Below are 27,821 nucleotides of genomic sequence, written 5' to 3'. Positions count from 1 at the left end.
AAGGGGAGAACTCAACTCCAGAACATATTTCTCTCCATAGCAAAGCTAGCTTAGCTTAGCTTGATGTACTCACTACTGCCCTGAATGGTAAAGACACACCCACATGACTACTGACGTTCGCCTTCAGTCATGGCCTTTAGCATTTCTTAAAAACAAAACGGGATATGCAGTCACCCTTTAACCCAGAAGGCCCCTTGAGGTCAAAATACCTTCTTTTTTTTAGGCCAATGAGAAAGAAGAGATGTGTGTATACCTGAAGTGTGTGTGTGTGTGTGTGTGTGTGTGTGTGTGTGTGTGTGTGTGTGTGTGTGTAGGACATACAGAAAAAACAGACACTACAGGAACATGTATCGGGTGAAGCGGCATTTAATGAAGCAGCTTTGCTTGGTCCAAACAGAATGTCTGGCTGGCAGGTTTCTCTTTCAGATCAAAACATCAGTTTTACATGTAGAAGTCTGTCTACTGCTACAGAGGTCATCTGACACTGAGACACTTGCTCTGAACGATAGCACCAAGGATTAATGATTTATTACATAGAGAGAATTCCCTGCTGACAACACACACATCTGTTACCTGGAACGTTGAAGGACTGAATAATCCAGCCAAAACAAAAGTTGACGGTTGGTAGACTTCAAGGGTTAATGACGCAGATACAGAAAGGAGTGTGTGTGTGTGTGTGTGTGTGTATGTGTGTGTGTGTGTGTGTGTATGTGTGTGTTTGTGTGTGTGTGTGTGTGTGTGTGTGTGTGTGTGTGTGTGTGTGTGTGGTTGTGTGTGTGTGTGTGTGTGTGTGTGTGTGTGTGTGTGTGTGTGTGTGTGTGTGTGTGTGTATGTGTGTGTATGTGTGTCTGTCATCATCTGAACAAGTGAACCCAGACAAACTGTTTATAGCAAAAATCCTACATGATATAACTGGATATTAGAGAACATTCCCCTAAACACACATATACACTAACAGTCTGTATCCAGCTGTTCAGTATCTTCGTTTTGAACCAGGTTGTCTAGGAGGATGTTTAATGTTTAACCTTGATGTTTAAAACATATGGAGGGATGTCATATTCTGTTCTGTCTCTGATCTACAAAACAACATAAAATAAGTTTGTTTAAAAAAAAAAAACACACACAAAAAAAACAACATTATTTTACAGTAACCTTCCTGTTTAATGCTGTGTTCATGTGCTGCTTGGAATTATGGAACTGAGAACAGTCTGACTGGACGATGTTACAACTTAGAAGCTCAGAACAAACTGTTTTAGACATCTGAAACTAGTTTTTGTTACTGGAGTTTTTTTTCAGGAGTTTCCCGGTTGGAAAGGTCCTGATAATTCAGAGAGCACATGAACACAGTGTAACACAATCTATTACACAGTCTGACACACAATCGTCTTCTGTCATTATCGGACGTAAAAACACAACTAAAACACAGTGATTGTAAATGAGCGACGAAGTACGAATGGACATTCATAATGAGGGAGACTAAACTCTAAAGCATATGGTCCCGGCCCCTGACCCCCTTGCACTCAGGCCTGGGAGACCCTGCGGGACACGGTCTGGTAGAATACGCCACGCAGCAGAGACGGGTAGTCTGGGACACGGAACAGGTGGCGCTGGGCGTAGGTGACGTCGTAACCCCTCCCCCTGCTGACCAGCGAGCGCAGGTTGACCTCGCTCACCTGGTTGCCCACGGTGATGACGTACAACTCCACTCCCGCCTCCGACACCAGCCGCACGCGCTTCTCCAGCATCGCCTCGGTAACGCCCTGCGACCTCCCGTCCGAGAACAGCACCAGCTTCTTCTTCCTGTTCCCGCCCCCTGACGTCTTGAATTGCTCCATGGCGAAGGCCATCGCCTTGGTAACATCGGTACCGTCGTTCTGGAAGGTGGCGGCATCGATCTTACCAGTCAGCAGGGTGAGGTTAGAGGTCAGCTCCGCCTCCATGCGGCGTTCGCGGCTGTACTGGCCCACGGCGACGCGCACGGCAGCGCGGCCGGACCTCTCGGCAGACAGGAAACGCTCAGCCAGACGCTTGACGAAGGTCTTGCTGGAGTCAAAGTTCCTCTGTCCCACACTGGCTGAACTGTCCATCATCAGCACAATGTCTGTGTCGCCTGAGAACGAGACTGGAGGAAGAGACACGACAGGATAAACAACAACATCCAAGAAGAAGACGGTACAGAGAAACCCTGATCCTAACCCATGTACATGTCTGAAGACAATGAGACCGGAGAGATGAGGACAGAGATGAACCACATGGTAACAAGCAGTGGACTTACTGGGACATTTGTAGTTGGGACACTTCTTATCTGTGGAAGGGAATAGAGAAACACAAATGAATTAGGACATTTTCAAGTCGATGATTTACACAGAAGTAATGTTAGAGTCTGTAGCAGAACCAAGGGGTTCACTAGCGTGCGTGGTGTGTGTGTGTGTGTGTGTGTGTGTGTGTGTGTGTGTGTGTGTGTGTGTGTGTGTGTGTGTGTGTGTGTGTGTGTGTGTGTACCTTCACAGATACGTGTGGTGAGGTTCTGTAGAAAGGAGTCATCCAGCAGTTCAGCGAAGTTCTCCAGTACGAAGGAGAAGCCTGGTTTAGGGTCGCTCTTACAGACGACAGCACTGAGCTGTTCGTGGTTGGGCTGACGGCCAGAGTAGTCCTTCACTCCCAGACCACCCACCTGACAGAGAGAAGGGGGGGTCAGGGTTAGTGTGTGCGTGCCTAATGGATTGAGCGTTGTGATATGATGTTGCTGAAGCTTCGTCCTTCGAGTCGGATGCTCAAAACTGGAAATAACTGGTGAGAAGCAGACGGCGAGGTCCCTTACCTTGATGCCCTTCCCACAGAGTGCTGTCCCTTACCTTGATGTCCTTCCCACAGAGTGCTGTCCCTTACCTTGATGCCCTTCCCACAGAGAGCTGTCCCTTACCTTGATGCCCTTCCCACAGAGTGCTGTCCCTTACCTTGATGCCCTTCCCACAGAGAGCTGTCCCTTACCTTGATGCCCTTCCCACAGAGTGCTGTCCCTTACCTTGATGTCCTTCCCACAGAGTGCTGTCCCTTACCTTGATGCCCTTCCCACAGAGTGCTGTCCCTTACCTTGATGCCCTTCCCACAGAGAGCTGTCCCTTACCTTGATGCCCTTCCCACAGAGTGCTGTCCCTTACCTTGCTGTCCTTCCCACAGAGTGCTGTCCTTCCCACAGAGTGCTGTCCCTTACCTTGATGCCCTTCCCACAGAGAGTGTTGAGCGGAGTTTTATCTCTGGTGATATCGGAGCGTCCGTCAGTGAGCACTAGGACCACGCGGTTCTCCTGCTGCAGACGGTCAATCATGTTGGTCAGAGAGAACTGAAGAGCCTCGCCTGTATAGGTGGCCTCAGCCAGCCAGCGCAGGTCCCGCACTGCCCTACACACACACACACACACACACAGACACACACACACACACACACACACACACACACACACACACACACACACACACACACACACACACACAGACACACACACACACACACACACACACACACACACACACACACACACACACACACACAGAGAGAGAGAGAGAGACAGGCACGTATGTGAAGTACAGAAGAGCCTCTCCTATAGGTGGCCTCAGCCAGTGCAGGTCCTTTACTGCCCTACACACAATGTACAGAGCGATGATTATGTGTGTGTGTGTGTGTGTTGGTGTGTGTTTGTTTGTGTATGTGTGTGTGTGTGTGTGTGTGTGTGTGTGAGTGTGTGTGTGTGTGTGTGTGTGTGTGTGTGTGTGTGTGTGTGTTTGTGTGTGTGTTGGTGTGTGTTTGTGTGTGTGTATGTGTGTGTGTGTGTGTAAGTGTGTGTGTGTGTCAGTGTGTCACTCTGTCTGTCTGTGTGTCTGTGTATGTGTGTGTGTGTGTGTGTGTGTGTGTGTGTGTGTGTGTGTGTGTGTGTGTGTGTGTGTGTTGGTGTGTCTGTGTCTGTCTCTGTGTGTGTGTGTGTGTGTGTGTGTGTGTGTGTGTGTGTGTGTGTGTGTGTGTGTGTGTGTGTTGGTGTGTCTGTGTCTGTCTCTGTGTGTGTGTGTGTGTGTGTGTGTGTGTGTGTGTGTGTGTGTGTGTGTACTTACTGTTTGAGCTCAGTGAGTGTGTTAATGTTGGGGTCTCCCAGTCTGACAGCCTCCTGGGCTCCATCCCCACTGTACTGCACCACACCCACCCTGGACTCATTAAAACCAAACTACACACACACACACACACACACACACACACACACACACACACACACACACACACACACACACAGAGACACACAGAGACAGGCACAGACACACAGACAGGCACAGACACACAGACAGACAGAGTGACACACACACACACACACACACACACACACACACACACACACACACACACACACACACACACACACACACACACACACACACACAGGATGGGACGTTAAACAGGTGTCCTGACTCTCTGTGGTCACTACAGATCCCACTGCACTTATTGTAATAGTAGGGGTGTTAACCCTGGTGTCCTGGCTAAAATTCCCAATCTGGACCTCATACCATCACGGTCACCTAATCATCCCCAGCTTCCAATTGGCTCATTCATCCCCCCTCCTCTCCCCTGTAACTATTCCCCAGGTCATTGCTGTAAATGAGAATATGAGTCTCTACTTTTAACCAATGTAAAAAAAAAATATTCCAGATTTTTCTACATAAGACCGAATCCAGGTGGTGAGTCACAAATACGGGTTAAATAAAACAGTAAAAATAAGGGTTAAATAAAACATTAAAATACGGGTTAATTAAAACATTAAAATAAGGGTTAATAAAACAGTAAAATAAGGGTTAATTAAAACATTAAAATAAGGGTTAAATAAAACAGTAAAATAAGGGTTAAATAAAACATTAAAATAAGGATTAAATAAAACATAAAAATAAGGGTTAAATAAAACATTAAAATAAGGGTTAAATAAAACATAAAAATAAGGGTTAATAAAACAGTAAAATAAGGGTTAAATAAAACAGTAAAATAAGGGTTAAATAAAACAGTAAAATAAGGGTTAAATAAAACAGTAAAATAAGGGTTAATAAAACATAAAAATAAGGGTTAATAAAACAGTAAAATAAGGGTTAAATAAAACAGTAAAATAAGGGTTAAATAAAACATTAAAATAAGGGTTAATAAAACAGTAAAATAAGGGTTAAATAAAACATAAAAATAAGGGTTAATAAAACAGTAAAATATGGGTTAATTAAAACATTAAAATAAGGGTTAAATAAAACAGTAAAATAAGGGTTAAATAAAACAGTAAAATAAGGGTTAAATAAAACAGTAAAATAAGGGTTAAATAAAACAGTAAAATAAGGGTTAATAAAACATAAATATAAGCGTTAATAAAACAGTAAAATAAGGGTTAAATAAAACAGTAAAATAAGGGTTAAATAAAACATTAAAATAAGGGTTAATAAAACAGTAAAATAAGGGTTAAATAAAACAGTAAAATAAGGGTTAAATAAAACATTAAAATAAGGGTTAATAAAACAGTAAAATAAGGGTTAAATAAAACAGTAAAATAAGGGTTAATTAAAACATTAAAATAAGGGTTAATTAAAACATTAAAATAAGGGTTAAATAAAACAGTAAAATAAGGGTTAAATAAAACATTAAAATAAGGGTTAATAAAACAGTAAAATAAGGGTTAAATAAACAGTAAAATAAGGGTTAAATAAAACATTAAAATAAGGGTTAATAAAACAGTAAAATAAGGGTTAAATAAAACAGTAAAATAAGGGTTAAATAAAACATTAAAATAAGGGTTAAATAAAACAGAAAAATAAGGGTTAAATAAAACATAAAAATAAGCTGGTGCTTCTACACATGCATTGCTTGCTGTTTGGGGTTTTAGGCTGGGTTTCTGTACAGCACTTTGATACATCAGCTGATGTAAGAAGGGCTTTATAAATACATTTGATTTGATTTGAATTATTGTATCCATGAGTGTTCATGTATTTGTGATCTTTCAAATACTATATTTGAGTCTTTTGTGATTTGTTGATTCATGCGTCTGTGCGTATGTTACTCACACGGACTTGCTGGTCCTTAATAAGGCGGTCGATGACGGTGATGATGAAGTCTTTAGCTAGAGCGAAGTTAGTGGAGCCGATACTCTCAGAACTGTCCACGATGAAGGCCAGGTCCAGGGGCCCACATTTACACTCTACCTCAGGACAGATAGACACATTAGATGAAGACCAGGTCCAGGGGCCCACATTTACACTCTACCTCAGGACAGACAGGCAGGCAGACAGACAGACAAACAGACAGGCAGGCAGAGACAGACAGACAGACAGACTATGGTTATGTTAGTGAATAGAAAGCTGTGACAAACTCAGAAGCCAATGAGAAGAAAGGATGGACTTACCACAGCACGCTGTAGAAAAACAACAACAAAATAACAATGGATGTCACTCTAGTGTGGACCTGACTGACTGTCTGTGTGTGTGTGTGTGTGTGTGTGTGTGTGTGTGTGTGTGTGTGTGTGTGTGTGTGTGTGTGTGTGTGTGAGGGAGGAGAACTTACAGCAAAGCTTCATGATGATATCCAGAATCTCACAATCCTGTTGATAACAGTAACATTATAAAATTGGCATTGACTAAAATACAGAACAATATCATACAGTATAATATAGTATAATACAGTATATACAGTGCCTTCAGAAAGTATTCAGACCCCTTGACTTTTTCCACATTATGTTACATTACCTTATTCTAAAAATACAGCTTTTCTGTAATTTATCACAATGTGTAAAAAGTAAAAGGGGTCTGAGTACTTTCAGAATGTCCTGTATTTAATCACAGCTGGGTTCAAATACATGTGGATTTGACTTTCGGTTTTTAATTTATTTTTCCAGCGCATTTGAGTATTTTCAAATACAGAGCACAAAACAATTACTTCCATTTGAGTATTTTCAAATACATAGCACAAAACAATTACTTCCATTTGAGTATTTTCAAATACAGAGCCCAAAACAATTACTTCCATTTGAGTATTTTCAAATACAGAGCCCAAAACAATTACTTCTATTTGAGTATTTTCAAATACAGAGCCCAAAACAATTACTTCCATTTGAGTATTTGAATGGTTATTTTTATAATCCAAATAGTCGACCAAATTGTATTAAAGATTTTCAAATACTTCTTTCAAATCAAATTATTTTTTCCAATACCTGGGTTAAATGCATGGGAGTGTATTTGTATTTTTTTTATAAATACTTTCCAACTCTATTTCCAAATGTAAAATGTTCAACTGTTTGTCTTTTCAAATAAAATATATCATATCTGAATATGTATGTGAAAGTCATTTAGATATTTGAACCCTGGTCTTGATATAATCACATACGATACCTGAAATGTTTTACAGTGAACAGTATTTAATCGCAAGTTAACACATAGTTTATAGTGTATAATCTCCTCCTGTAGCATTAGTATATAGCCTGATGAAGTGTTATAGACTCCTAATATAGTAGTACTCTGAAACGGCGGGAAAGTTATCGGTCAGAGGGAAAACTTCATTTGGACTCACATCAACTCCTGCAGGTCCGGGAGGCCCAACTGGTCCCTGTAGACAGAGAGAGACAGAGAGACAGAGAGACAGAGAGAGAGAGAGAGAGACAGAGAAAGACAGAGAGAGACAGAGAAAGAGAGAGAGAGAGAGAGAGAGAGACAGAGAGAGAAAGACAGAGAGAGAGAGAGAGAGACAGAGACAGACAGAGAGAGAGAGAGAGACAGAGAGAGAAAGACAGAGAGAGAGAGAGAGAGACAGAGAGACAGAGAGAGAGACAGAGGGCCAGAGAGACAGAGAGAGAGACAGAGAGAGACAGAGAGAGAGAGAGAGAGAGACAGAGAGAGAGAGAGACAGAGAGAGAGAGAGAGAGAGAGAGAGAGAGAGAGAGAGAAGAGGAGTGAGCCATGCATCATTACCTTATAGGGACATAACTAATGTCAGATCTTAATTTGACCCATTTAGTCGCATGGGGGACATAATTCTACAGCAGCAGGGACATAATCCTACAGCAGGAGGGACATAATCCTACAGTAGGAGGGACATAATCCTACAGCAGGAGGATTTGAATGAATATTGAATATTTAGAATAGCCGACAGAGGGAAACTGGAAGTGGTGTTTGTAGGCTCTACAATGCAGAACCGTACCTACAATGTACATTAAATGGTACCAGCACCCACCTCGTGGCCCAAATAGCAATTTATACTCTGAAATATAGGATGGTATCTGTGATTGGGTGATGCATTCAGTAGGCCTATCATATGGACTGGAATTACACGCCTCTTTCATAGCATGACGCTAGGAGAGAAGAGCTAACGATGACGGGTCAATGCTGTGTGCTGGACGGAGATCAAATAGGCTAGTAGAGGAAACCTACTGTAATAGATGAATGGGGCTAGTTAGTGTAGGAGCCCTACTGTAATAGATGAATGGGGCTAGTTAGTGTAGGAGCCCTACTGTAATAGATGAATGGGGCTAGTTAGTGTAGTAGCCCTACTGTAATAGATGAATGGGGCTAGTTAGTGTAGGAGCCCTACTGTAATAGATGAATGGGGCTAGTTAGTGTAGTAGCCCTACTGTAATAGATGAATGGGGCTAGTTAGTGTAGGAGCCCTACTGTAATAGATGAATGGGGCTAGATAGTGTAGGAGCCCTACTGTAATAGATGAATGGGGCTAGATAGTGTAGGAGCCCTACTGTAATAGATGAATGGGGCTAGTTAGTGTAGGAGCCCTACTGTAATAGATGAATGGGGCTAGTTAGTGTAGTAGCCCTACTGTAATAGATGAATGGGGCTAGTTAGTGTAGGAGCCCTACTATAATAGATGAATGGGGCTAGTTAGTGTAGTAGCCCTACTGTAATAGATGAATGGGGCTAGTTAGTGTAGTAGCCCTACTGTAATAGATGAATGGGGCTAGATAGTGTAGGAGCCCTACTGTAATAGATGAATGGGGCTAGATAGTGTAGGAGACCTACTGTAATAGATGAATGGGGCTAGATAGTGTAGGAGCCCTACTGTAATAGATGAATGGGGCTAGTTAGTGTAGTAGCCCTACTGTAATAGATGAATGGGGCTAGTTAGTGTAGGAGCCCTAGTAATAGATGAATGGGGCTAGTTAGTGTAGGAGACCTACTGTAATAGATGAATGGGGCTAGTTAGTGTAGTATCCCTACTGTAATAGATGAATGGGGCTAGTTAGTGTAGTAGCCCTACTGTAATAGATGAATGGGGCTAGTTAGTGTAGGAGAGCTACTGTAATAGATGAATGGGGCTAGTTAGTGTAGTAGCCCTACTGTAATAGATGAATGGGGCTAGATAGTGTAGGAGAGCTACTGTAATAGATGAATGGGGCTAGTTAGTGTAGTAGCCCTACTGTAATAGATGAATGGGGCTAGTTAGTGTAGTAGCCCTACTGTAATAGATGAATGGGGCTAGTTAGTGTAGGAGCCCTACTGTAATAGATGAATGGGGCTAGTTAGTGTATTAGCCCTACTGTAATAGATGAATGGGGCTAGTTAGTGTATTAGCCCTACTGTAATAGATGAATGGGGCTAGTAGAGGAGACCTACTGTAATAGATGAATGGGGCTAGTTAGTGTATTAGCCCTACTGTAACAACACAACAGCTTCCAACGGGCAGAACGACAGATGAAAACTTTTTAGAAAACATGGAATTCTACTCTCTCTCCCTTTGCTATAACACGAGGGTCTTTCAATAGTTCTACATCTCTCTGCTATAACACGAGGGTCTTTCAATAGGTCTACATCTCTCTGCTATAACACGAGGGTCTTTCAATAGGTCTACATCTCTCTGCTATAACACGAGGGTCTTTCAATAGGTCTACATCTCTCTGCTATAACACCAGGGTCTTTCAATAGGTCTACATCTCTCTGCTATAACACCAGGTTCTTTCAATAGGTCTACATCTCTCTGCTATAACACCAGGGTCTTTCAATAGGTCTACATCTCTCTGCTTCAACACCAGGGTCTTTCAATAGGTCTACATCTCTCTGCTATAACACCAGGTTCTTTCAATAGGTCTACATCTCTCTGCTATAACACCAGGGTCTTTCAATAGGTCTACATCTCTCTGCTATAACACCAGGGTCTTTCAATGGTTCTACGCCTCTCTCTTTTCCTCCTTTCATCGCCCTCACTCCCATCTGTTTGTTTCAAGCAGAGAAAATTCAATTTACGAGCATTTTTTCTTGACGAAGAGGATACAACCACGCACACACCAGTTAATTGTAGGCTGAGTTTAGCACACTTCCCGCAAACACATAACTCAAACTGTTTATCCTAGAAATATGCAGCCTAGCCACTAGCCAGGGAAAGACAGAGGAGGGGGAGAGACCGTAACCTCTCTCTCTCACACCAACTCTCCATCTCTCTTTAAATAATAATACGTTGAATTTATAACAAAGAAAAAAGTGCTACGGTGAGTGCATCTCTCTGTCTCTCTGTCTCTCTGTCTCTCTCTGTCTCTCTCTCTGTCTCTCTCTGTCTCTCTGTCTCTCTGTCCCTCTCTGTTTTCTCTGTCTCACTCTCTCTCTCTGTCTCTCTCTCTCTCACTCTCTGTCTCTCTGTCTCTCTCTGTCTCACTCTGTCTCTCTTTGTCTTTCTGTCTCTCTCTGTCTCTCTCTCTCTCTCTCTCTGTCTCTCTCTGTCTTTCTGTCTCTCTGTCTCTCTGTCTCTCTGTCCCTCTGTCCCTCTCTGTCTCTCTCTGTCTCTCTCTCTCTCCCTCTGTCTCTCTCTGTCTCTCTGTCTCGCTGTCTGTCTGCCTCTCTCCATCCATCCATCCATAGAAGAGGATGGGCCAGCCCTAAGAGCCTGGTTCCTGTCTAGGTTTCTTCCAATAGGTTCCTTCCTGCATTGCTCTATGGGGTTCAAGGCTAGGTATCTGTAAAGCACTTTGTGACAACTGCTGATATAAAAAGGGATTTATAAAATAAATCTAATTGATCTCTTTGTCTTACCGGGTTTCCTTCAGGTCCTCGGTGACCTTTGGCTCCTTTGTTCCCTGGGAGTCCTGGGGAGTCGTTCTGCAGAGGAGAGACAGGTAGAGAGTTAGTAATACACAGGGGAGTCGTTCTGCAGAGGAGAGACAGGTAGAGAGTTAATAATACAAAGGGGAGTCGTTCTGCAGAGGAGAGACAGGTAGAGAGTTAGTAATACACAGGGGAGTCGTTCTGCAGAGGAGAGACAGGTAGAGTTATTAACACACACCACAGACTGTGAAAATTTGACAAAGTGTCGTGAGAGAAAGTGAGACAGACAACTGATGAGTAACCTTAATCATTATCTCTGGGGTCAAAGTTCACTGAAACCAGGTGGACTCTACTGTCTACTGACTAATGTCTACTGTCTACTGCCTGACTACTGTCTATTGTCTACTGCCTGTCCACTGTCTACTGCCTACTGTCTACTGCCTGTCCACTGTCTACTGCCTACTGTCTACTGCCTGACTATTGACTACTGTCTACTGTCTACTGTCTACTGCCTGTCTACTGTCTACTGCCTGTCTACTGTCTACTGTCTACTGCCTGTCTACTGTCTACTGCCTGTCTACTGTCTACTGCCTGTCTACTGTCTACTGCCTGTCTACTGTCTACTGCCTACTGTCTACTGCCTGTCTACTGCCTGCCTACTGTCTACTGCCTACTGTCTACTGTCTACTGCCTGTCTACTGTCTACTGTCTACTGTCTACTGACTACTGTCTACTGCCTGTCTACTGTCTACTGCCTGTCTACTGTCTACTGTCTACTGCCTGTCTACTGTCTACTGCCTACTGTCTACTGCCTGTCTACTGCCTGCCTACTGTCTACTGCCTACTGTCTACTGTCTACTGTCTACTGACTACTGTCTACTGCCTGTCTACTGTCTACTGCCTGTCTACTGTCTACTGTCTACTGTCTACTGTCTACTGCCTGTCTACTGACTACTGTCTACTGTCTACTGTCTACTGTCTACTGTCTACTGTCTACTGCCTGTCTACTGTCTACTGTCTACTGTCTACTGCCTGTCTACTGTCTACTGTCTACTGCCTGTCTACTGTCTACTGCCTGTCTACTGCCTGTCTACTGTCTACTGACTACTGTCTACTGCCTGTCTACTGTCTACTGTCTACTGCCTGTCTACTGTCTACTGACTACTGTCTACTGCCTACTGTCTACTGCCTGTCTACTGTCTACTGTCTACTGACTACTGTCTGACTACTGACTACTGTCTACTGCCTACTGTCTACTGACTACTGTCTACTGTCTACTGCCTGTCTACTGACTACTGTCTACTGTCTACTGTCTACTGCCTACTGCCTGTCTACTGACTACTGTCTGACTACTGACTACTGTCTACTGCCTACTGTCTACTGACTACTGTCTAATGTCTACTGTCTACTGACTACTGTCTACTGACTACTGTCTACTGCCTACTGTCTACTGACTACTGTCTAATGTCTACTGTCTACTGACTACTGTCTACTGACTACTGTCTACTGACTACTGTCTACTGTCTACTGACTACCGACTACTGTCTGACTACTGACTACTGACTACTGTCTACTGCCTACTGTCTACTGCCTACTGACTACTGACTACTGACTACTGCCTACTGCCTGCTGACTACTGACTACTGTCTACTGACTACTGCCTACTGTCTACTGCCTACTGTCTACTGACTACTGACTACTGTCTACTGCCTACTGTCTACTGACTACTTACTACTGCCTACTGACTACTGACTACTGTCTACTGACTACTGTCTACTGTCTACTGCCTGATTACTGTCTACTGTCTACTGCCTACTGTCTACTGCCTGACTACTGTCTACTGTCTATTGACTACAGCCTGACTACTGACTACTGTCTACTGTCTACTGCCTGACTACTGTCTACTGTCTACTGACTACTGTCTACTGTCTACTGACTACTGTCTACTGTCTACTGCCTGACTACTGTCTACTGTCTATTGTCTACTGCCTGTCTACTGTCTACTGTCTACTGTCTACTGCCTGTCTACTGTCTACTGCCTGACTATTGACTACTCTCTCTGATAACTTAGTCCCTCTAACCCTACCCCTCTCTCTCTCTGATAACTTAGTCCCTCTAACCCTACCCCTCTCTCTGATAACTTAGTCCCTCTAACCCTACCCCTCTCTCTGATAACTTAGTCCCTCTAACCCTACCCCTCTCTCTCTGATAACTTAGTCCCTCTAACCCTACCCCTCTCTCTCTGATAACTTAGTCCCTCTAACCCTACCCCTCTGTCTGATAACTTAGTCCCTCTAACCCTACCCCTCTCTCTCTGATAACTTAGTCCCTCTAACCCTACCCCTCTCTCTCTGATAACTTAGTCCCTCTAACCCTACCCCTCTGTCTCTCTCTCTGATAACTTAGTCCCTCTAACCCTACCCCTCTCTCTGATAACTTAGTCCCTCTAACCCTACCCCTCTGTCTGATAACTTAGTCCCTCTAACCCTACCCCTCTCTCTCTGATAACTTAGTCCCTCTAACCCTACCCCTCTCTCTCTGATAACTTAGTCCCTCTAACCCTACCCCTCTCTCTGATAACTTAGTCCCTCTAACCCTACCCCTCTCTCTCTGATAACTTAGTCCCTCTAACCCTACCCCTCTCTCTCTGATAACTTAGTCCCTCTAACCCTACCCCTCTCTCTCTGATAACTTAGTCCCTCTAACCCTACCCCTCTCTCTGATAACTTAGTCCCTCTAACCCTACCCTTCTGTCTCTCTCTCTGATAACTTAGTCCCTCTAACCCTACCCCTCTCTCTGATAACTTAGTCCCTCTAACCCTACCCCTCTCTCTGATAACTTAGTCCTTCTAACCCTACCCCTCTCTCTCTGATAACTTAGTCCCTCTAACCCTACCCCTCTCTCTGATAACTTAGTCCCTCTAACCCTACCCCTCTGTCTGATAACTTAGTCCCTCTAACCCTACCCCTCTCTCTGATAACTTAGTCCCTCTAACCCTACCCCTCTCTCTGATAACTTAGTCCCTCTAACCCTACCCCTCTCTCTGATAACTTAGTCCCTCTAACCCTACCCCTCTCTCTGATAACTTAGTCCCTCTAACCCTACCCCTCTCTCTCTGATAACTTAGTCCCTCTAACCCTACCCCTCTCTCTCTGATAACTTAGTCCCTCTAACCCTACCCCTCTCTCTGATAACTTAGTCCCTCTAACCCTACCCCTCTCTCTCTCTGATAACTTAGTCCCTCTAACCCTACCCCTCTCTCTGATAACTTAGTCCCTCTAACCCTACCCCTCTCTCTCTCTGATAACTTAGTCCCTCTAACCCTACCCCTCTCTCTGATAACTTAGTCCCTCTAACCCTACCCCTCTGTCTCTCTCTCTGATAACTTAGTCCCTCTAACCCTACCCCTCTCTCTGATAACTTAGTCCCTCTAACCCTACCCCTCTGTCTCTCTCTCTGATAACTTAGTCCTTCTAACCCTACCCCTCTCTCTGATAACTTAGTCCCTCTAACACTACCCCTCTCTCTGATAACTTAGTCCTTCTAACCCTTAGCTTGTTAACCCTGTCTCTTTGTCTCTCCTCTCTCTGAGATGAGAACCTCGCCCCTATCCCTTCTAACAATCACCTTCTCTTGTAACATCCTTCCATCCCTCCGAAACTCTGACCTGAAGCTCTCAGTGTCTGCCTCTGATGTCTATGGAACAGACATGGGCTAGTCATATATCACACACACACACACACACACACACGCACGCACGCACGCACGCACGCACGCACGCACACACACACACACACACACAGTTCTGTTTGATTGTATCTCCACCATAAATCTAGTTTGACAGAGACCATTATAAACATTTTTTTAAGATGGCTATCCTAAACCTGTTATTTATGCTAGGTCATTACCCTGTTCTTCTCTTCTGGTCTTAACAAGCTACAGGCCAGGTTATGAAGGCTTCAGCTATTTGAGCGGTATGGGCCCTGGGGGCTTAGGCAAAGAACTAGGGCTGAGGGGAGGGTTGAGGGATGGGGCTGAGGGATAGGGATGAGGGGAGGGCTGAGAGATGGGGCTGAGGGGAGGGCTGAGAGATGGGGCTGAGGGATGGGGCTGAGGGGAGGGCTGAGGGGAGGGCTGAGAGATGGGGCTGAGGGGAGGGCTGAGGTATGGGGCTGAGGGGAGGGCTGAGGTATGGTGCTGAGGGAAGGGCTGAGGTATGGGGCTGAAGGGAGGGCTGAGAGATGAGGCTGAGGGGAGGGCTGAGGGATGGGGCTGAGGAGAGGGCTGAGGGATGGGGCTGAGGGGAGGGCTGAGGAATGGGGCTGAGGGATGGGGCTGAGGGGAGGGCTGAGGAATGGGGCTGAGGGATGGGGCTGAGGGGAGGGCTGAGGGATGGGGCTGAGGGATTGGGCTGAGGGGAGGGCTGAGAGATGGGGCTGAGGAGAGGGCTGAGGTATGGGGCTGAGGGGAGGGCTGAGGGATGGGGCTGAGGGATGAGGCTGAGGGGATGACTAAGGGATGGGGCTGATGGATGGGGCTGAGGGGAGGGCTGAGAGATGGGGCTGAGGGGAGGGCTGAGGGATGGGGCTGAGGGGAGGGCTGAGGGATGGGGCTGAGGGATGGGGCTGAGGGGAGGGCTAAGGAATGGGGCTGATGGATGGGGCTGAGGGGAGGGCTGAGAGATGGGGCTGAGGGGAGAGCTGAGGGATGGGGCTGAGGGATGGGGCTGAGGAATGGGGCTGAGGGAAGGGCTGAGGTATGGGGCTGAGGGGAGGGCTGAGAGATGGGGCTGAGGGATGGGGCTGAGGGGAGGGCTGAGGGATAGGGCTGAGGGGAGGGCTGAGGGATGGGGCTGAGGAGAGGGCTGAGGGATGGTGCTGAGGGATGGGGCTGAGGGGAGGGCTGAGGGATAGGGCTGAGGGGAGGGCTGAGGGATGTGGCTGAGGAGAGGGCTGAGGTATGGGGCTGAGGGATAGGGCTGAGGGGAGGGCTGAGGGGAGGGCTGAGGGGAGGGCTGAGGTATGGGGCTGAGGGGAGGGCTGAGGGATGGGGCTGAGGGATGGGGCTGAGGGGAGGGCTGAGGGGAGGGCTGAGCGATGGGGCTGAGGGGAGGGCTAAGTGATGGCGCTGATGGATGGGGCTGAGGGGAGGGCTGAGAGATGGGGCTGAGGGGAGGGCTGAGGGATGGGGCTGAGGGATAGGGCTGAGGGGAGGGCTGAGGAATGGGGCTGAGGGCTAGGGCTGAGGGGAGGGGCTGAGGGGAGGGGCTGAGGGGAGGGCTGAGGGGATGGCTGAGGGATGGGGCTGATGGATGGGGCTGAGGGGAGGGCTGAGAGATGGGGCTGAGGGATGGGGCTGAGGGGAGGGCTGAGAGATGGGGCTGAGGGGAAGGCTGAGGGATGGGGCTGAGGGGAGGGCTGAGGGATGGGGCTGAGGGATGGGCTGAGGGATGGGGCTGAGGAGAGGGCTGAGGGATGGGGCTGAGGGATGGGGCTGAGGGGAGGGCTGAGGGATGGGGCTGAGGAGAGGGCTGAGGTATGGGGCTAAGGGATAGGGCTGAGGGGAGGGCTGAGGGGAGGGCTGAGGTATGGGGCTGAGGGGAGGGCTGAGGGATGGGGCTGAGGGATGGGGCTGAGGGGAGGGCTGAGAGATGGGGCTGAGGGGAGGGCTGAGGGATGGGGCTGAGGGATGGGGCTGAGGGGAGGGCTGAGGAATGGGGCTGAGGGCTAGGGCTGAGGGGAGGGCTGACGGGAGGGCTGAGGGATGGGGCTGATGGATAGGGCTGAGGGGAGGGCTGAGAGATGGGGCTGAGGGGAGGGCTGAGGGATGGGGCTGAGGGATGGGGCTGAGGGGAGGGCTGAGGAATGGGGCTGAGGGCTGGGGCTGAGGCGAGAGGCTGAGGGGAGGGGCTGAGGGGAGGGCTGAGGGGAGGGCTGAGGGCTAGGGCTGAGGGGAGGGGCTGAGGGCTAGGGCTGAGGGGAGGGGCTGAGGGGAGGGGCTGATGGGAGGGCTGAGGGGAGGGCTGAGGAATGGGACTGAGGGCTAGGGCTGAGGGGAGGGGCTGAGAGATGGGGCTGAGGGATGGGGCTGAGGGATGGGGCTGAGTGGATGGCTGAGAGATGGGGCTGAGGGGAGGGCTGAGAGATGGGGCTGAGGGGAGGGCTGAGGTATGGGGCTGAGGGGAGGGCTGAGGTATGGGGCTGAGGGAAGGGCAGAGGTATGGGGCTGAGGGGAGGGCTGAGAGATGGGGCTGAGGGGAGGGCTGAGGGATGGGGCTGAGGAGAGGGCTGAGGGATGGAGCTGAGGGGAGGGCTGAGGAATGGGGCTGAGGGATGGGGCTGAGGGAAGGCTGAGGAATGGGGCTGAGGGATGGGGCTGAGGGGAGGGCTGAGGGATAGGGCTGAGGGGAGGGCTGAGGGATGGGGCTGAGGGATAGGGCTGAGGGGAGGGCTGAGAGATGGGGCTGAGGAGAGGGCTGAGGTATGGGGCTGAGGGGACGGCTGAGGGATGGGGCTGAGGGATGGGGCTGAGGGGAGGGCTAAGGGATGGGGCTGATGGATGGGGCTGAGGGGAGGGCTGAGAGATGGGGCTGAGGGGAGGGCTGAGGGATGGGGCTGAGGGATGGGGCTGAGGGGAGGGCTGAGGAATCGGGCCGAGGGAAGGGCTGAGGTATGGGGCTGAGGGGAGGGCTGGGAGATGGGGCTGATGGGAGGGCTGAGGGATGGGGCTGAGGGGAGGGCTGAGGGATGGGGCATGGAGCAGGGGCTGAAGGGAGGGCTGATGTATGAGGCTGAGGGGAGGGCTGAGGTTAAGGTGCCTTAAGGCTGGAGTATAGGGAATGGGGCAGGAAGGGAAGTTATGTTTAGGTGAAGAAAAGTGAACTTGTAAGTTGAGCTCATTTCCAAAGCCTCCCCAGAGGACCAAAGTAAAAACTATAAAGATTATAATACATTACTGGGACTATAACACATTACTGGGACTATAATACATTACTGGGACTATAATACATTACTGGGACTATAATACATTACTGGGACTATAATACACATTACTGGGACTATAATACATTACTGGGACTATAACACATTACTGGGACTATAACACATTACTGGCACTATAATACACATTACTGGGACTATAATACATTACTGGGACTATAACACATTACTGGGACTATAATACATTACTGGGACTATAATACATTACTGGGACTATAATACATTACTGGGACTATAATACATATTACTGGGACTATAATACATTACTGGGACTATAATACATTACTGGGACTATAACACATTACTGGGACTATAACACATTACTGGGACTATAATACATTATCGGGGCTACAATACATTACTGGGACTATAATACATTACTGGGACTATAATACATTACTGGGACTATAATACACATTACTTGGACTATAATACATTACTGGGACTATAATACATTACTGGGACTATAACACACATTACTGGGACTATAATACATTACTGGGACTATAATACATTACTGGGGCTATAACACATTACTGGGACTATAACACATTACTGGGACTATAATACATTACTGGGACAATAACACATCACTGGGACTATAATACATTACTGGGACTATAATACATTACTGGGACTATAACACACATTACTGGGACTATAAAACGTTACTGGGACTATAATACACATTACTGGGACTATAATACATTACTGGAACTATAATATATTACTGGGACTATAATACATTACTGGGACTATAATACATTACTGGGACTATAACACATTACTGGGACTATAATACACATTACTGGGACTATAATACACATTACTGGGACTATAAAGCACATTACTGGGACTATAATACATTACTGGGACTATAATACATTACTGGGACTATAACACATTACTGGGACTATAACACATTACTGGGACTATAACACATTACTGGGACTATAAAACATTACTGGGACTATAACACATTACTGGGGTTCAACTGGAGTAATGAGCTGCCCACATTCTCTCCCCTCATTTCCTGGTATCCATGACAATGACACATACACAGCTGCAGCAGATCACAGCTTTTAATACACAGACACACACACACGTGCGCGGGCACACACACACACACACACACACACACACACACACACACACACACACACACACACACACACACACACACTGCGTCCTGAACATAAAGCGTTACCAGCTGCAAGACTGAAAGATAGAGGGAGAGAAGAAGGAGGGAGAGAAGGAGGGAGAGAAGGAGGGAGAGAAGGAGGGAGAGAAGGAGGGAGAGATGGAGGGAGAGAAGGAGGGAGAGATGGAGGGAGAGAAGGAGGGAGAGAAGGAGGGAGAGAAGGAGGGAGAGATGGAGGGAGAGAAGGAGGGAGAGAAGAAGGAGGGAGAGAAGGAGGGAGAGAAGGAGGGAGAGAAGGAGGGAGAGATGGAGGGAGAGAAGGAGGGAGAGATGGAGGGAGAGAAGGAGGGAGAGAAGGAGGGAGAGAAGGAGGGAGAGAAGGAGGGAGAGAAGGAGGAGGGAGAGACGGGAGGGAAAGAAGGAGGGGGAGAAGGAGGGAGAGAAGGAGGGAGAGACTGGGGAGGGAGAGACTGGGGAGGGAGAGAAGGAGGGGGAGAAGGAGGGAGAGAAGGAGGGAGAGAATGAGGGAGAGACTGGGGAGAGATGGAGGGAGAGAAGGAGGGAGAGAAGGAGGGAGAGAAGGAGGGAGAGAAGGAGGAGGGAGAGACGGGAGGGAAAGAAGGAGGGGGAGAAGGAGGGAGAGAAGGAGGGAGAGACTGGGGAGGGAGAGACTGGGGAGGGAGAGAAGGAGGGGGAGAAGGAGGGAGAGAAGGAGGGAGAGAATGAGGGAGAGACTGGGGAGAGATGGAGGGAGAGAAGGAGGGAGAGATGGAGGGAGAGAATGAGGGAGAGAAGGAGGGAGAGAAGGAGGGGGAGAAGGAGGGAGAGAAGGAGGGAGAGAAGGAGGGAGAGAAGGAGGGGGAGAAGGAGGGAGAGAATGAGGGAGAGACTGGGGAGAGATGGAGGGAGAGAAGGAGGGAGAGAAGGAGGGAGAGAAGGAGGGAGAGAAGGAGGGGGAGAAGGAGGGAGAGAAGGAGGGAGAGAAGGAGGGAGAGAAGGAGGGAGAGATGGAGGGAGAGAATGAGGGAGAGAAGGAGGGAGAGACTGGGGAGGGAGAGAAGGAGGGGGAGAAGGAGGGAGAGAAGGAGGGAGAGACTGGGGAGGGAAAGAAGGAGGGAGAGAAGGAGGGAGAGAAGGAGGGAGAGAATGAGGGAGAGATGGAGGGAGAGAAGGAGGGAGAGAAGGAGGGAGAGAATGAGGGAGAGAAGGAGGGAGAGAAGGAGGGAGAGAAGGAGGGAGAGAATGAGGGAGAGAAGGAGGGAGAGAAGGAGGGAGAGAAGGAGGGAGAGAATGAGGGAGAGAAGGAGGGAGAGAAGATGGAGGGAGGGACTGTGGAGGGAAAGAAAATGGTGGGGTGAAGAAGGAGACAGAGCAAAAGACATGAAAATAGAGACTGATTGATAAAATTAGAGATTGATAAAGGGAAAGAGAGAGGGATAAAGAGACAGATAGAGAGGGATAAAGAGAGAGATAGAGAGGGAGAAAGAGAGATAGAGAGGGAGGGAGAAAGAGAGAGGGATAAAGAGACAGATAGAGGGAGAAAGAGAGATAGATAGAGAGGGAGAAAGAGAGGGATAAAGAGACAGATAGAGGGAGAAAGAGAGAGATAGAGAGGGATAAAGAGACAGATAGAGAGGGAGAAAGAGAGAGATAGAGAGGGATAAAGAGACAGATAGAGAGGGAGAAAGAGACAGATAGAGAGGGAGAAAGAGAGAGGGATAAAGAGACAGATAGAGAGGGAGAAAGAGAGAGGGATAAAGAGACAGATAGAGAGGGATAAAGAGACAGATAGAGAGGGTGTGACTCACGTCCAGGCCGGGGTTTCCAGGCTCTCCATCATCTCCTTTGGGTCCCGGGGTTCCCTTCCCGCCCTGAAGGTCACAGGTCAGGGGTCAGAGACAGTTGTCATGGAAATCTCTTCATGAATCAGACATTGGGTGAACCAGACCAAATACAACTGGCCAATCGTCATGTCTCAGATAAAGAAGGACTGTATGTCAAATGGCACTCTATTCCCTATATAGTCATGATAACTGCCAGGTCAAATGCTGTATACTACACAGGGTGCCATTTGGGAAACAACCTTGGCTTGACGATTGTTTCTCACCAAACCCAGATAAATACATCTATATCCAAAACCCAGATAAACCCAGATGAAAACATCTACTCTAATACCCAGATAAACCCAGATAAACCAAGATAAACCCAGATAAACCCACATGAATACATCTACTCTAAAACCCAGATAAACCCAGTTGAATACATCTACTCTAAAACCCAGATAAATACATCTACTCCAAAACCCAGATAAACCCAGGTGAATACATCTACTCTAAAACCCAGGTGAATACATCTACTCTAAAACCCAGATAAACCCAGGTGAATACATCTACTCTAAAACCCAGATAAACCCAGATGAATACGTTTACTCTAAACCCAGATAAACCCAGATGAACCCAGATAAACCCAGATGAATACAGATAAACCCAGATGAACCCAGGTGAATACATCTACTCTAAAACCCAGATGAACCCAGAGGAATACGTTTACTCTAAAACCCAGATAAACCCAGATGAACCCAGATAAACCCCGATGAATACATCTACTCTAACACCCAGATAAACCCAGATAAACCCAGGTGAATACATCTACTCTAAAACCCAGATGAACCCAGATGAACCCAGATGAATACATCTACTCTAAAACCCAGATGAACCCAGATGAATACATCCACTCTAAAACCCAGATGAACCCAGATGAACCCAGATGAACCCAGATGAATACATCCACTCTAAAACCCAGATGAACCCAGATGAATACATCTACTCTAACAGTCATTCAGTCTGGGAAACAGTTACAGTAACACTAGTCATCATGACTGATTTGAGGTTAAAACTCTGAACTTAACAAATGGAAACATGGTGTTTTAAGCCTGCCATGTTTTCCACATCTAAAGTGCTGAGTAATCTCTTCTCAATTCACCTGCCGTTTAGTTGAATAGGATCCAATCCCGGCATAATTAATTATTATATTTCAGTGTAACATCCTGGTACTATGGTACTGTTAATGTACTGTAGGACTACTGTTATACATCCTGGTACTATGGTACTGTTAATGTACTGTAGGACTACTGTTATACATCCTGGTACTATGGTACTGTTAATGTACTGTAGGACTACTGTTATACATCCTGGTACTACGGTACTGTGTTTATATAGGACTACTGTTATACATCCTGGTACTATGGTACTGTTAATGTACTGTAGGACTACTGTTATACATCCTGGTACTACGGTACTGTGTTTATATAGGACTACTGTTATACATCCTGGTACTATGGTACTGTTAATGTACTGTAGGACTACTGTTATACATCCTGGTACTACGAGGGTAGAGTAGTGTTTCCTGTGTTTATATGGGACTGTTTTATAATCCTATACCAGGGCAGAGTAGTGTTTCCTGTGTTTTAGGGTTCTTAACATGCTGACTGGACAGTAGTATAGTGTAGTGACCCTTTGTTCTGTACAGATTGATTTATTTCACCCGTATTTAACCAGGTAAGTTGACTGAGAACACGTTCTCATTTACAGCAACGACCTGGAGAACAGTTACAGGGGAGAGGAGGAATGACTAGGTGACCGTGATGGTATGAGGTCCAGATTGGGAATTTATCCAGGACACCAGGGTTAACACCCCTACTCTTACAATAAGTACCATGGGGATCTTTAGTGACCACAGAGAGTCAGGACACCTGTTTAACGTCCCATCTGAAAGACGGCATCCTACACAGGGCAATGTCCCCAATCGCTGCCCTGGGATATTCCTATTTAAACCTACTGGCCCTCCAACACCATTTCTAGCAGCATCTGGTCTCCCATCCAGGGACTGACCAGGACCGACCCTGTTTAGCTTCAAAGGCAAGGCAGCAGTGGGATGCAGGGTGGTATGCTGCTTCCAAAGTTCAGTCTTTTGGGACTGTGGATAGAGTGCTTGCCACTGAACCAGCGAGAGCCAGGTTGGAGGTCTGGTTAGGATATCGTCATAACTCTCAACAGTACTATGATAAAGTGATATAGTTAGGGGAGACTGCCTTGGGGCTGATTCTGAGGTGAGAGGTTATAGGTGAAAGGTGAACTCACCGGCTCTCCAATGCCACCTCGTGGGCCGGGGTAACCCTGAGAGAGGAGAGGAATGTGTGAGAGACGGCAGACAACACACACACACACACACACACACACACACACACACACACACACACACACACATACACACACACACACACACACACATACACACATACACACACACACACACACACACACACACACACACACACACACACACACACACACACACACACACACACTACCATGAACCCAAACAACAATACCTCAGAGGTAACACAACTGTACCTGGAAACCATGGCAACCTTCAGTTCCATTTCCTGGTGCCCCATCTTCTCCCTGAAACAGAAGAGACAGAACACTTCAGCCATCCCTTGTTCTTTTTTAAAATTTCATTTCCCTTCCTCCCCAAATGTTCTCTCTCTCTCTCTCTCTCTCGCCCTCTCACCCTGCTTCCGATCTGGCCTCTGTCTCCAGGAGCTCCTTTGATTCCTCTTGGTCCCTTGGGGCCCTGGGAAACGTAGTTTAGATAAGAGATAGATGGGAAATGTAGTTTAGATAAGAGATAGATGGGAAATGTAGTTTAGATAAGAGATAGATGGGAAACGTAGTTCAGATAAGAGAGAGATGGGAAACGTAGTTTAGATAAGAGATAGATGGGAAACGTAGTTCAGATAAGAGAGAGATGGGAAATGTAGTTCAGATAAGAGAGAGATGGGAAATGTAGTTCAGATAAGAAAGAAATGGGAAATGTAGTTCAGATAAGAGAGAGATGGGAAATGTAGTTCAGATAAGAAAGAGATGGGAAATGTAGTTTAGATAAGAGAGAGATGGGAAATGTAGTTTAGATAAGAGAGAGATGGGAAATGTAGTTTAGATAAGAGAGAAGGGAAAGGGAGTTTAGATAAGAGAGAGATGGGAAATGTAGTTTAGATAAGAGAGAGATGGGAAAGGTAATTTAGATAAGAGGGAGATGGGAAATGTAGTTTAGATAAGAGAGAGATGGGAAATGTAGTTTAGATAAGAGAGAAGGGAAAGGGAGTTTAGATAAGAGAGAGATGGGAAATGTAGTTTAGATAAGAGAGAGATGGGAAATGTAGTTTAGGTAAGAGAGAGATGGGAAATGTAGTTTAGATAAGAGAGAGATGGGAAATGTAGTTTAGATAAGAGAGAAGGGAAAGGGAGTTTAGATAAGAGAGAAGGGAAAGGGAGTTTAGATAAGAGAGAGATGGGAAATGTAGTTTAGATAAGAGAGAGATGGGAAATGTAGTTTAGGTAAGAGAGAGATGGGAAATGTAGTTTAGACAGATAGGAAATCAGAGTGGGAACATGACAAATGACGTACAGATGTTAATGGAAGAAGACTTCTTGATCACATGACCTTCGACATCATTTGGCCAGAAACTTTTATCAATATCAAAATATCCACCTGGTGCATGGCAGGTTGGAAAATAAGATGACAAAACTTGAAAGACTCCCAGCTTAGTGATTCATGTGTGATAAGACTCCCAGCTTAGTGATTCATGTGTGATAAGAGTCCCAGCTTAGTGATTCATGTGTGATAAGACTCCCAGCTTAGTGATTCATGTGTGATAAGACTCCCAGCTTAGTGATTCATGTGTGATAAGACTCCCAGATTAGTGATTCATGTGTGATAAGACTCCCAGCTTAGTGATTCATGTGTGTGATAAGACTCCCAGCTTAGTGATTCACGTGTGATAAGACTCCCAGCTTAGTGATTCATGTGTGATAAGACTCCCAGCTTAGTGATTCATGTGTGTGATAAGACTCCCAGCTTAGTGATTCATGTGTGATAAGACTCCCAGCTTAGTGATTCATGTGTGTGATAAGACTCCCAGCTTAGTGATTCACGTGTGATAAGACTCCCAGCTTAGTGATTCACGTGTGATAAGACTCCCAGCTTAGTGATTCATGTGTGATAAGACTCCCAGCTTAGTGATTCATGTGTGTGATAAGACTCCCAGCTTAGTGATTCATGTGTGATAAGACTCCCAGCTTAGTGATTCATGTGTGATAAGACTCCCAGCTTAGTGATTCATGTGTGTGATAAGACTCCCAGCTTAGTGATTCACGTGTGATAAGACTCCCAGCTTAGTGATTCATGTGTGATAAGACTCCCAGCTTAGTGATTCACGTGTGTGATAAGACTCCCAGCTTAGTGATTCATGTGTGATAAGACTCCCAGCTTAGTGATTCATGTGTGATAAGACTCCCAGCTTAGTGATTCATGTGTGATAAGACTCCCAGCTTAGTGATTCATGTGTGATAAGACTCCCAGCTTAGTGATTCATGTGTGTGAGATAAAATACATGTGTTCACTAGATGACGGAATGGATAAACAAATCGATTGACTAGTTGACCAACCTCTGGTCCGGGGGCACCCTCATCACCTCTGTATCCTGGAGATCCCGCCTTGCCGATGTCACCCTGAAACACACACAACAAAACTGTTAGACTTATAACACACACACACACACACACACACACACACACACACACACACACACACACACACACACACACACACACACACGGCTCGCCCTAAGACACAGTCGTAGAACACCATTTAATAATGTAACAGTGTAGGAAGCAGAAACAGTGTATACAAGAAATAGGAAGCAGAAACAGTGTAGACAGGAAGTAGGAAGCAGAAACAGTGTAGACAGGAAGTAGGATGCAGAAACAGTGTAGGCAGGAAGTAGGAAGCAGAAACACTGTATACAAGAAATAGGAAGCAGAAACAGTGTATACAAGAAGTAGGAAGCAGAAACAGTGTATACAGGAAGTAGGAAGCAGAAACAGTGTAGACAGGAAGTAGGAAGCAGAAACAGTGTTGACAGGAAGTAGGATGCAGAAACAGTGTAGGCAGGAAGTAGGAAGCAGAAACAGTGTATACAAGAAATAGGAAGCAGAAACAGTGTAGACAGGAAGTAGGATGCAGAAACAGTGTCGGCAGGAAGTAGGAAGCAGCGGGCGCGTTCGAGTGGATCACTTTTGTCAAGTCGTTCACTATCGTTGGCCACAGCCTTGATAAAAATGGTCAGAGTAATGCATACAGTGTATTCAGAAAGTATTCACACCCCTTGACTTATTCCACATGTTGTTGTGTTACAGCCCGAATTTAAAATGGACATTAAGATTTTTTGATGACTGGCCTACACATCAAATCACATTGTATTTTGTCACATGCGCCAAATATAACAGGTGTAGACCTCACTGTGAAATGCTTACTGACAAGCCCTGAACCAACAATGCAGTTAAGGAAAATCAGTGTTAAGAAAGTATTTACTAAATAAACTGAGGTAAAAAAAAATGAAGAAAGAAAAAACAAATAAAATGTTTTAAAAATAAGAAAATATAAAAATAAATAATTGAAGAGCAACAGTAAAATAACAATATCGGGGCTATATACAGGTGGTACAGAGTCAATGTGCGGGGGCACCAGTTTGTCAAGGTAGTTGAGGTAATATGTACATGTAGGTAGAAGTAAAGTGACTATGCATAGATAATAAACAGAGAGTAGCAGCAGCGTAAAAATGGGGATTGGGTGGTGATGGTTGTCAATGCAAATTGTCTGGGTGGCCAATTGATTAGCTGTTCAGGAGTCTTATGGCTTGGGGGTAGAAGCTGTTAAGAAGCCTTTTGGACCTAGACTTTGCACTCCGGTACCACTTGCTGTGCTGTAGCAGAGAGAACAGTCTATGACTAGGGTGGCTGGAGTCTTTGCCAATTTTTTGGGCCTTCCTCTGACACCACCTGGTGTAGAGGTCGTGGATGGCAGGAAGCTTGGCCCCAGATGTACTGGGCCGTACGCACTACCCTTTGTAGTGCCTTGTGGTTGGAGGCTGAGTAGTTGCCATACCAGGCATTGATGCAACCAGTCAGGATGCTCTCGATGGTGCAGCTGTAGAACTTTTTGAGGATCTGAGGACCCATGCCAAATCATTTCAGTCTGTTGATGGGGAATAGGCTTTATCGTGTTCTCTTCACGACTGTCTTGGTGTGGTTGGACCATGATAGTTCATTGGTGATGTGGATACCAAGGAACTTGAAGCTCTCAACCTGCTCCACTACAGCCCCGTCGATGAGAATGGGGGCGTGCTCGGCCCTCCTTTTTCTGTAGTCCACGATCATCATCTTTTGTCTTGAAAGTATTCACACCCCTTGACTTATTCCACATCACGTGTGATAAGACTCCCAGCTTAGTGATTCATGGATTGCTCGAGGGACAAACTCTCTGTTGTCCTGGCACCACACTGCGAGGTGTCTGACCTCCTCCCTATAGGCTGTCTCATCGTTGTCAGTGATCAGGCCTACCACTGTTGTGTCGTCAGCAAACTTAATGATGGTGTTGGAGTCATGCTTGGCCATGCAGTATTGGGTGAACAGGGAGTACAGGAGGGGACTGAGCATGCACGCCTGAGGGGCCCCTGTGTTGAGGATCTGTCACAGTATCTAACGAAGGTGGCGCCCCTCCTCGGTTGGGCGGCGCTC

General features: G+C 46.4%; 1 protein-coding gene across 1 annotated transcript in view; it reads right to left on the bottom strand.

The window, feature by feature from the left end:
• Positions 1 to 350: 350 nt before the first annotated feature.
• Positions 351 to 27,821, bottom strand: part of col6a1 (collagen, type VI, alpha 1) — a 73,898-nt gene continuing 46,427 nt past the window's right edge. Inside the window, exons 19-33 of the mRNA XM_029726677.1 lie at positions 25,692 to 25,754; positions 23,755 to 23,817; positions 23,595 to 23,645; positions 23,322 to 23,357; positions 20,991 to 21,053; positions 11,031 to 11,096; positions 7,573 to 7,608; positions 6,571 to 6,607; positions 6,413 to 6,421; positions 6,075 to 6,208; positions 4,107 to 4,216; positions 3,215 to 3,401; positions 2,503 to 2,674; positions 2,276 to 2,305; positions 351 to 2,122 (exon numbers count right to left, since the gene is read on the bottom strand). Coding sequence (XP_029582537.1) covers positions 1,521 to 2,122; positions 2,276 to 2,305; positions 2,503 to 2,674; positions 3,215 to 3,401; positions 4,107 to 4,216; positions 6,075 to 6,208; positions 6,413 to 6,421; positions 6,571 to 6,607; positions 7,573 to 7,608; positions 11,031 to 11,096; positions 20,991 to 21,053; positions 23,322 to 23,357; positions 23,595 to 23,645; positions 23,755 to 23,817; positions 25,692 to 25,754 — 1,659 coding nt within the window. The 3' untranslated portion in view covers positions 351 to 1,520. The remainder of the gene's footprint in view (positions 2,123 to 2,275; positions 2,306 to 2,502; positions 2,675 to 3,214; positions 3,402 to 4,106; positions 4,217 to 6,074; positions 6,209 to 6,412; positions 6,422 to 6,570; positions 6,608 to 7,572; positions 7,609 to 11,030; positions 11,097 to 20,990; positions 21,054 to 23,321; positions 23,358 to 23,594; positions 23,646 to 23,754; positions 23,818 to 25,691; positions 25,755 to 27,821) is intronic.

The sequence above is a fragment of the Salmo trutta genome, chromosome 31 (assembly GCF_901001165.1).
Source record: "Salmo trutta chromosome 31, fSalTru1.1, whole genome shotgun sequence".
Lineage (NCBI taxonomy): Eukaryota > Metazoa > Chordata > Actinopteri > Salmoniformes > Salmonidae > Salmo > Salmo trutta.
This window is presented reverse-complemented; position numbering and strand designations above follow the sequence as displayed.